Raw genomic sequence first — 11,037 nt, 5'->3', positions numbered from 1 at the left:
TGTTCTATATCTTACGGTTTGCAAACATTTTGTTATTTGTATTTTCTGCAGAAATAAAGTTGAAGTTTATCATTTCATTATAAGTTTGTTTGTGTGCAATATTTGTATTGCATTTTGGATTGATCTCTATAAATAATAAAGTTTGGACTAGTTGGAAATAGACATGATTAAGATCACATTGTATGTAATTTCCATGCCGCTTATCTATATTTGATCTATGTCATCAAGTATGAGTAACAGTGGTGATCATTGTCGCTTAGTCAAGCTAAATTGTGATTAAAACTGCAGTGGTTTCCTGTTGCTATATGAGATGGACCAGATTGTATAAAAGGAGTCTAAAAGTAAATAACATACGGTTGCGTGCCTAAAGATTTTTGTGATATAAATGTCTAAGGTTAATATGAAGCTCAAGTGGGAGATTGTTAGGAATTTGATAATTCCTAATTAATTAATATGGGCTGCATATTATATTATAACATTTATATTAGTTATTTACATTTAAATGGGTTCAATATAAAGTGATCTATTTAAGTGAGCCCATTAGACTGCCAGAAAATTGATATGGGCTTAATGAGCGGAAACCAGTTTGGCCCATTAGAGGATAATGAGAACCCTAATAGGTTTAAAACATAAGGCATGGTTATGGTCCCCAATACACCAAATCAATAAATAGTTTCTCCTCTCCCCATCTGAAGAGAAAACGAAGGTCCCATAAGGAAGAAGCTGATTTGGTTGAGGAAGGTCATTAAACCAATTATTCGTGACCACTGTCAGATTCCGCTGCGTGTTAATCAAGCTCCATGGATCCAGGTATTCCTTAAAACCTCTTGATAATCTGACATAATGTGTTATGGTGCTCATTTGGTATTTTATAAGGTTTATTGAAAATCCCAACAAAAGAGCGATGAACACTAAACCAAAAATGCAAGACCATATTTCGTATGAAGAACTTCGAACCCTAAATGAGAGCTGGAGGTTGGGCAATTGTGTTTTGGCATAGCAAAGGGTCTACACTATTGAGTTTCAATTAAAAAAAATAATATTATATTATAAAGCCTGTTAAACTAAATGAAAAAAGGAAAAAAAACATATAAATACATAAACATATACAATTTACACACAAACCATTGTCATAAAGTATTTAAAAATATAATTAAATAAATATTTTGGGATAATTTCAAAATGATTAATAATTTATTTTTTTTATATTGACTATGTATTAAAATTAATCATTTTATCATATTTAATAATTATTAAATGACGATGATATAATTGGATTCCTTAAATAATTTAATTAAGATTTGATTCTTCACTGTAATATACAAAAAGTAAACAATAATCATACACAAGATACACAATAAAAATGTGAATTTATAAAAAATTTAAATTCTACTGTAATTTTTTTTAAGTAATTATTTCATGTAATTTCTCATTTATTGGTGATTTAGTAATTATTTAAATATTTTCGTATTAATACATACATAAGTTTAGTCAAATTTCACATTTATTTTTAATTTTTTTTACCTAACGTACTTTTTTATTGAACCTAAAGTACTTATGTATGGTGTTTTTTTTTTAATGACTATAACAATGAAATTTGAAAATAGGATTTTGAGTAAATTATTCAAATCCCCCATGTTAGATCAACCTATGTAATCCTATGCAAGGCATGATCTGAACAAGTATTTTTTGTATTTAATTTGTATAAATATACAATTTCTAAATATACATAAAAGTAATGTCTATTGATTTATGACCAGTTTAATTTGAATTTAGTTTACTATTAGTATAAATTTGTCTACATTATCATCAAATATTGTCTTTTATTAAAATAATTAATACTTCTCATATAATAAACAATACTTCTTGAATATTTTTTTAATAATATGATTAATAATGAATAAAAAGTTTATATTGAAAGTAAATTAATTTCTTTTGAAGTCAAAGTAAATTCAAATAAAATCTTAATATAATTAAATTCAATACTCACACTCTGTGGACTTTTTTCAAATTACATATAACATCACTCTTTTTTCAATCCCTATACTAATCCTATATTTAAAAATATTAGGTTGAAATTCTCTTTTATGTTACACTAAAACTCTCTTTTGATGTTTGAAAATATTACTCTTAGACCTCTTTATAGATTAAACTAACACTTCTTACAAAGAAAATTATTATGGTGATTAAAAAAAGTTGATTGTTTATATAATTTTTTGAAACCATGGATAGTTGAGGCAATTTACTCATTTTTTTAAGACAAAAATGAATTAAAATTAATTTTTGTTTTGACGAATGATTTCACCTCTTTTTGTTTGTCTCTTTTTTTCTCTTTCTTCTACCATCTTCGCATTTTCAGCTTGCATTACATTGGACAAAAGAAAGCAAAGAAAAAGTCAAGATTTATTATTATGGTTCCTCTCTTTTCTCATGAATCTCACACCGTCTTCGTGTCTTCAGTTACGTTTGACAAAAGAAAGCAAGAAAAAACCAAAACTAATTTATTATCATCCTTTATTATAGTTTCAATTTTCCACTTCTCATATCTCGCATTTATGGGGTTCCACTTTCCACTTTCTGATATGTTTTACTGACCAAAGTTCAAAATATACTACCAAGCTTCCAAAATAGAACATTAATTAAATCATTTAAGAAACATTAATTCATTATACTACTTTTGCTCCAAAAGAGAAAACAAATACACTTTTAGTTTCTAGGTTCTATTCTAGTGGACTCGGTATACCACCATGCCCCATCGTAGTTTTAATCTCCACCGTTCATGTTTTAATCAACGACTGTTGACTAATGATTATGGTCAACACAAAAATATGGGCTTAGTAAATCTTAGCTCAGAATCCGATTTTTAACAAGCGTAGCTAAATCTTTACCTCTCTCTTCGTCAAGATCATTCAAACAATTTCAACCGTCCCCTGAATATGCTCAACTTTTCAAAGTGGGAAAGTAAATTATATATAGCTAAAGAGACAAATTACATTGAATAATTGTCTTAAATGCCTTGTAAAAAAAAAAACAAACTGTCTTGAATGAAATTTCCACTTTCATCCGACTCTTTCTATAATGTCGGTGGAGGAAACAGAGATAAGAAGAAAAAAGTAAAGTCAAGGTCTCAATTTTCATATATAAGTATGAATTGAATAAAAAAGTATATAAGTATCAATTAATTATTCTAATTTAAAAAAAGTTTACACTATTTTTTTGTTTGTATTTGATGGTTATAGTTATATAAATTTTGTAAACAGGATATCAAAGGAAAGAGTTTGTGATTTGTATGATTTGATTTTAATATTAAGAATTGAAAGCATTTAAAGCATTTTTTTAATTTTTTTTTTAAAAAAAAACAGCCTAAAACTCTTTATAGTAGTTATCTAGAGGTGGAAGAGAATGCAAGAATACAATTTTTGAAACCCATAGAACTGTCTAAATATTTATTTAAGTCGATCTTTCTTTTTGAAAAAAAAAAGTTGCTGCATTAGAATAGTTATTTCGGAAAGATTAGATTTTGTTGAGCCAAGAGTCATAACTCATGAGCCACTTACAAAGTGTAACATTTTTTCAAAACGTTTACAATAGAAAATGACAACTAATATATAAAAAATACCAAATGTTAATTAATTTCAAATACAAAAATGATTTATTATCAAATACTTGACTAATTAGAAATAATTAATAATATAAATTAAATATTTATCAACCATTACTGTTTTCACATCAATATCGATCCTTTATAACAATAAATGGAATGTTATTAATATACATCTTTGAACAGATTTTCAAAATACAATAATTACATTGTTTTTCATTTAGTATCATAAATATATTTTATGAGATATATTATTAAGGTCGGCCTAATTCTTAAGTTTAAATTTTACTTTTCATTATATATATATATATATATATATATATATATATATATATATATATTATGAAAAATATTCAAATTTTAAACATTTATAACATGGTAAAATCAAGTCTCCATCAAGAATTTTTTGCATACAAAATTTAAATATAAAACTAATCACATATTAATATGTAATATATATTTATTCAATATACAAATGCATTAATATTACATAAATATAACGAATGCAGTGTTTTTAGCCATCAAGTACTATTTTTTATGAGAATATAAAAGTAGTTAAGGAAGTAGTAATTCTAATCAACCAAATAAAATTATCATACTATGATAATATAATTATTATAAAAGATAAAATTATTTTCTTTTAAGTATTTAACAAAACTATTATTATAATTAAAGTCAAAAGTATTTATTTATTATTACATCATATATCAGTTAATGCAAGCGGTCGGTAATTTACTTCTCAAATTTCACATTTATTATCATTCCACACATTATAATAAATATGGTTAAATATAATAGGTTCAATTAGTATTTTGTTTCTCTATTTTATTATTTAGGTTTAATTTGATCATTTAATTTTTTAGATTTAATTTGATCTTTTAATTTTTTAAATGGATTAAGTTTGGTTCTTCGGTGTAAATTATATATCACATTTTGTAATGGTTCAAAACCGTCACTAAATGGTTTAAAACCGTTACAAAATATATATTTTCTAAAAAATGAATCAATTTTAAAAATTAAATAACCAAATTAAACAAAATAATAGAGTACAAAATTGAACCTAAATAATAAATTAGAGAACTAAAATACTAATTTAACCTATATAATAACTTGACTACCAAACAAAGCAATTTTTTTGTTTTATTGGCAAATGCAAGACAAGTGCAGCTAAACTCAAATGCAGAGAAACGTCTCTCATTGACACACCCTTATGACCTCATTCAAACCCTAGTGGTAGATACATAAATTTAACCCAAAACACTGTCCTTTTAGAAAACAAGAGGAAACAAAGAGAGAAAAGAAATACACACTCAAATGGCATCGTTGCAAGCCATGATGGTGTTCATGACAAGGCGTGACCCCCTACCATAAAAATCTCCCTCATTGCTTCTTCACTTTCTCTTGCACTCTCTCGTTTTCTTTTGCTCTCTAAAACGCACCATTCTCTTTGTTTCTTCTTCTTCTTCTTTGCCATGACTTTGCCCATCGAGTTCCAACAACATTTTAAGTGATTACTTGCTTTCTCTTTCTTTCACTCTCCAATTCTAAAACTCTTTCAATCTCTGCATTGAAATGCTATATTTTTTTTGCAGGAGTAGAATTTGTTTCAATGGAAGCAATTCTCACTAGGAAATGGATCCGAACGTCATTGAGATTCCACCTCCGACTACAAACAATAACAACACTTGTAATTCAATTAAACAAAAAGAGGTATATATCTCACTATCCTCACCTCATTAATCTTTTTTTAATTCAATATTTTCTTTTTTTCATGTTGAGTTTTGATTGATTTTTTTGTTTTTAAACCTTTTGTTTTGTTTTTTTTTTGTTTAAATTTGTGGTCTGGGGGATGATTGTGTTTTGATTGATCAATTTGGATTTTGGTTAATTTTTGGTTTTTTTAAAGGCTTTTTTTATGTCATCATGGCATGCATTTGTGGAGTTTGAGGTTTCGGGATTTGCATGCTATGAGCCTAATTTTCTGGGTTGGTGTTTTTAGGTGAGGGATTAAAAGTGGTTGGAAATTCACTGAGGGGATAGCATTTTCATTGCAACATTGTAAAAAAATAATTCAAAGTTGCATTTTTCTCCCTCACTTTTTCTAGTTTCATAAAACAAATTTACACTGGTCTTTTAAATTGTATCTGATAGACTCAATTGGCCATTTCGTTAGATTTTACACTAACAGTGTTGATTTGGGTTGTGGCAAACATGTGACATGTCCATGCAAGTCGTCAACTTAGTGTAATAAATAGATGAGAGGATTAATTTGGTCTAATAAAAAGGTTTAAATTAGATTTTTCTCCTTAAATTAATTTTTTTATTTGGGTTTAATTTTTCCTTTAATTTTTAAAATTAATTCAATTTAGTTCTCCAGTATTAAGAAATTGCATTTTGTGATGTTTTAAAGCCGCCGCTATGTGGTTTAATTTTGACGACAAGACTAAATTGAATTGATTTTAAAAATTAAAGGATCAAATTGATGAACCTGAAAAAATTAGAGTATCAAATTGAAACTAAGCAATCAATTACATGATAAAAAAAATTAATTTAACCAAAAAAAATAAGTTAAGAAAACACTTGTATTTTTTCCATTTTTTTTTTAAAAATTATTTAATATCCTTTTGATATATTAACTTCAGATCTTTTAAAATGATTACATTGTTATTACCAAGTTTCGGAATTTTTGGTACATTGGTTGGCGAGTTAGCTATGATTGGGTATCATATCATTGTAGTCGTGATCATATCTTTTCAGGTTTATTTTTAGTTGTGTCCGAAAAACAAAAACTGCAAGAATTTTGACAAAATTATGCTATTGTTGGAAGGAATAAAGTGGTTTGGATCCTCAACAATTCAAGAATTGACAAGCATGTCAATTAATTTTACAAAATAAAATTATATTTAAAATTGGGTTGTTTTAAGTTGGTAACACTAAGTAGGTTTAACACTAATGAGTTGTTAATATCTCGTGTTTGTAATTCCTAATCGTGTAGTGTTTCTTCTCCAATTGTATCATTGCTGGGAATGTGTTGTTTTGTTGAATTTCTTATTAATGGTTTTTGGTCTTCAACATAATTTTGATAAGTGCTGCTTGCTTTCTTAATTTTGGCTGGGAGATAATTTAGATTAACTCAATTGATTGGATTACATCATTATGTACTTGACATACATTTCAAATGATGTCTCCGGGAGCTTTATGTTTTTCTTTCTCAGACTTGTATATTAATTGTATTATACTTTTGTAGGCCATTTTTCATCATGAGGTGATCAACACAGACAAAGACAATGATTCTACCAAGTTAATATTATTTGGTCAGAAAGTTGGCAAGGGGAAAGCGATTCAGACCACCCATCAAAACATGGTAAACTATCTATTGTTTCATACAGATTGTTGATTTTATCTTTTCGATCATATTAAAAGACTGTAACCTTTTGCCTGAAATCATTTTCAGGAAGTGTGTGAGGATGTGATAGGTAAATCTAGATGGACTTATGGTCATAGTTCTAGTTCTGAGAGCTCAAATGATGAAGAAGATGATGACAATTGCTTTGATTTTTTTTCAAAAGATTATATGACATCTCAGTCTTCATTGTCACTAGAGCCTACTATTAAGGACCCTCCTGGAGTACAATACTCTCAAACTCCCCTGAGTAAGAAGAAATCAAATGGCTCACAACAAAGGAGGCGGAAGTTAAAGTTGCCATGGGAAATGGGGTCATCTAAATCTTTTGAGAGTGAGAAGAAGCCTAACATTTGTTATTCTTCTAACCATAAATTTGTAAACAATTTTGAGGCCAAGAAACTGCCGCTTGCAGGTGGAACACCACATTGGGGACTGCCACCTGCAGATGGGGCACTGGATTGGGGATTGTTGTTTGTTGGTGGGGCACTAGAATGGGAATTTTCACATGTGGGTGGAATACCATATTGGGGACTGCTACCTGCAGGTGCTGTAAGCGGGACTCCGCTTGAGACACCACAATGGGGACTGTCACCTGCAGGGGGTGGAACACCAAAATGGAGATTGTCGCATGTAGGTGGAACACCACATTGGGGACTACAACCTGCAGGGAGTAGGGCACCAAAATGGGGATTATCGCATATAGGTGGAACATCACATTGGGGACTGCCACCTGCAGGTGGTATAGGTGGGACTCCTCTTGAGACACCACAATGGGGACTGCCGCCTGTAGGGGGTGGAACATCAGAATGGGGATTGTCGCATGTAGGTGGAACACCACATTGGGGACTACAACCTGTAAGGAGTGGGGCACCAGAATGGGGATTACCGCATATAGGTGGAACATCACATTGGGGACTGCCACCTGCTGGGGGTGGGACACAAAAATGGGAATTATCACATGTAGGTGGAACACAACATTGGGGACTGTTACATGCAAGTGGTGTAGGCGGGACACCACCTGCAGGTGGGGCACCAGAATGGGGATTGTCACATATAAGTGGAACACCACATTGGGGACTGTCACCTACAAGTGGTGTAGGCGGGACACCGCTTGCGGGTGGGGCACCAAATTGGGGACAAGCTGGAGTTTCAATGATGACAGTTTACAATCCATATCATTCAAATTTTGTTGGACCTTCATATCATCATCCAGGATCTGAATCTATTAATCAGATGTGGTCGACGAATGCTTATAATTTGCAGGCATTCCCTAATTATAATTATTATTATCCATATGATTATAATTATACAGCTCCCTTTGCTCATCATTTTCATGTCCCTCCTGGGCCATTGATTCATAACTCTTGGGTTTATAATTCTGTGGGAGATGGAAATAATGAGGCAACTGCCAATAATACCGTTGCTACAATATCTGATGAAGCTAGAGGGGAAATTCTGAGGAAATTTCAAAGCTTTAAACAATTTGACGTTATTGAAGACGTTTCAGACCATCACTTTGTTCATGCCAACTCTTCCATGGAACAGGTAACCTTTTAATGCAGTTTTTTTCCTCCAGTTTTGATCTTAATTATTTAGGTTTACTGTTAATTTATTTCCTGAATAGCATTCAAAGCATTGGGCTAAAAGAATCCAGGGAGAGTGGAAGTCATTGGAGAAGGATTTACCAGGTGAGAGTTAGTTTGATTAGTATTCATGTTATAACTTGGCTAAAATATTTTCCTTATCCGTCTCACTTTTTGTATTTGATTAAATTGATTTCTTTTTCAAGCCAATAGATCTGTACTGTATGACTGTATCCATGATTTTTATTAATATGCTAAAGGGATACTACCAAAAAACTAGCTATGGACGCATTTTTTTTAATATATATCCATATGAAACAATGTTCATGAATCATTCCCTTTGTGGAGTCAAGATACTTGGTCTGAAACTAGAAGTTAGAAATGGCTGTAAATTATGTTTTGAATATCATAATGAGCAATGTGCAACAGGCTTTTCGAGAAATCCCTTGTTGCTTTGACACCTAATTTTATATTGAACAGATTCAATATTTGTCAGAGTTTATGAATCGAGAATAGATCTTCTAAGGGCCGTGATTATTGGAGCAAAGGGAACACCTTATCATGATGGCCTTTTCTTTTTTGATGTTTTCTTCTCGAGTGGCTATCCGCATGTACCTCCAGTATGTGGTTGAGGATACTATATCTGAATTGAACATTAATTATTTTCATGTTCACTGTGCTCTTTTTTTCAAGTCGAACTCAAGGGTCATTTTTTAATGCAGCAAGTTCACTACCATTCTGGCGGGCTTAGGCTCAACCCAAATTTATATAGTAGTGGAAAAGTTTGTCTTAGTCTTCTTAACACCTGGACCGGCCATCAAAATGAGCAGTGGATTCCAGGTGTTTCAACAATTTTACAGGTTCTGGTCTCTATACAGGGTCTAATCTTGGTTGCGAAGCCTTTCTTTAATGAGCCTGAATATGCACATTTAAGCAATTCGCAATATGGTGAAATTAGTTCTTTGAAGTACAATGAGGACACATTCATCCTATCATTGAGGACAATGATATACATAATGAGAAGGCCTCCAAAGGTTTGATTCTTGAACTACCAAACAAAGTATATTGTTTGAAAAAGTGTTCTTTGTCATGTTCACTCATACCTTATTGCACACTGTTGGAATATCTTATCATGTAGTGAAGCCATATTGCATGCATTGCATCAGTTTATTGAATGGTTATTTGGAAAGAACATGAAGCATCAGTGTATGATATGTATCAATTCAAAATTGCATGCTAAATGTTTCTTGTCATCTGTATGTTGACACTCTAGTTTATCTTATATCCTTCTACTCTCCTCAGTTTTTCACCTAAGATTTTCTTATAATTATGTGGTAAGATATATTTACTGCTGTTATGAATGAAGTATTAATTTATCATGCAAATCCTTGGAAATAAATGAATAGTAAATAGGAAGCCATGAATTTCTTTATATGTGTGTGTGTGTATTTTTGTAAATTATTTGTAACTTCTGTTCTTTTGTGGTAAAAAAATTGACCATTTAGGTTTTTTATTTTTTTTTTGGTTTCAGAATTTCAAGGACTTTGTTGCTGGGAACTTTTGCAGCCGAGCTCATGATATTCTGGTGGCATGCAAGGCATACATTGATGGTGCTCAAGTTGGTTGTGTGGTCAAAGGTGGGGCACAAGATGTTGATCAAGGTGACAGTAGCAGCTCAGTCCAGTTTAGGACATCTTTAGCTGCATTTGTGAATATGCTTGTTAATGAGTTTACACAAGTTGGAGCTAAGGATTGTGACAAAGTCTTTCCATTAACTGCTGTGGGAAATTCGTCCAGTGAAATGCTAACAACAGTGGGAAATCCATCTGGTGTAAAGCTGACAGCAGTGGGAAATATGTCCGGTGAAATGGTGGCAGCAGTGGGAAATGCGTCTGGTGAAATGCTTGTTGCTGCTGCATCAATTCCTTGATCAACCAAATGTTGAGACTTGATAAAGGCTTATATTAATTGCATTTAGTTTATACAGGCTAAAAACATTTGTTTCATGTTATATTGAACTCATCATAGATTATATTCTCTTGAATAATGTCTGCCCTTTATCTTGAAATACTGTATATAATTGCAGATGAATATGTTTAATCCATAGGAGGGCATAAGATCCTTGTTCATTTTTAATCTGGCTTATGTGTTTCGTTGGTTATGTTGGGGAGCCTGCACATGAAATGGCCGGGCTAGTTGATAATTGTTTGTTCATATAGTCATTCCATTAAGAAATCAAGTTGTGCCATGCATATTTTAGTAGTTTGTTTGAAGCGTTTTAATTTTAAATTATGTATTGTTGAGGAGAAAAGTCCAACGGCTGCTACAATCTTTACCGCAAAGAAATGTTCAGAAGGTGCAATCATAAGATCTCCCTTGCTTTGACATTTTCATGGGTGAATAGATAGTAATTTCATTTTTTTGAAAGAAAATAGACGTGAATTAAA

The 11,037-nt window shown here is 31.1% G+C and overlaps 1 protein-coding gene across 1 annotated transcript; it reads left to right on the top strand.

Moving 5' to 3' along the window:
• Positions 1–4,858: 4,858 nt before the first annotated feature.
• LOC100800819 (uncharacterized) lies at positions 4,859–10,679 on the top strand. Its single transcript, XM_003541100.4, has 8 exons — positions 4,859–5,108; positions 5,194–5,311; positions 6,849–6,965; positions 7,056–8,552; positions 8,632–8,695; positions 9,071–9,210; positions 9,313–9,624; positions 10,122–10,679. Exons 2-8 carry the CDS (start codon positions 5,234–5,236, stop codon positions 10,518–10,520), a joined length of 2,607 nt encoding a protein of 868 aa, XP_003541148.2. The 5' UTR covers positions 4,859–5,108; positions 5,194–5,233; the 3' UTR covers positions 10,521–10,679.
• Positions 10,680–11,037: the final 358 nt, after the last annotated feature.

The sequence above is a fragment of the Glycine max genome, chromosome 12 (genome assembly GCF_000004515.6).
Source record: "Glycine max cultivar Williams 82 chromosome 12, Glycine_max_v4.0, whole genome shotgun sequence".
Classification (NCBI taxonomy): domain Eukaryota; kingdom Viridiplantae; phylum Streptophyta; class Magnoliopsida; order Fabales; family Fabaceae; genus Glycine; species Glycine max.
The sequence above is the reverse complement of the archived record's forward strand: the minus strand, read 5'-3'. Positions and strand labels throughout refer to the sequence as shown.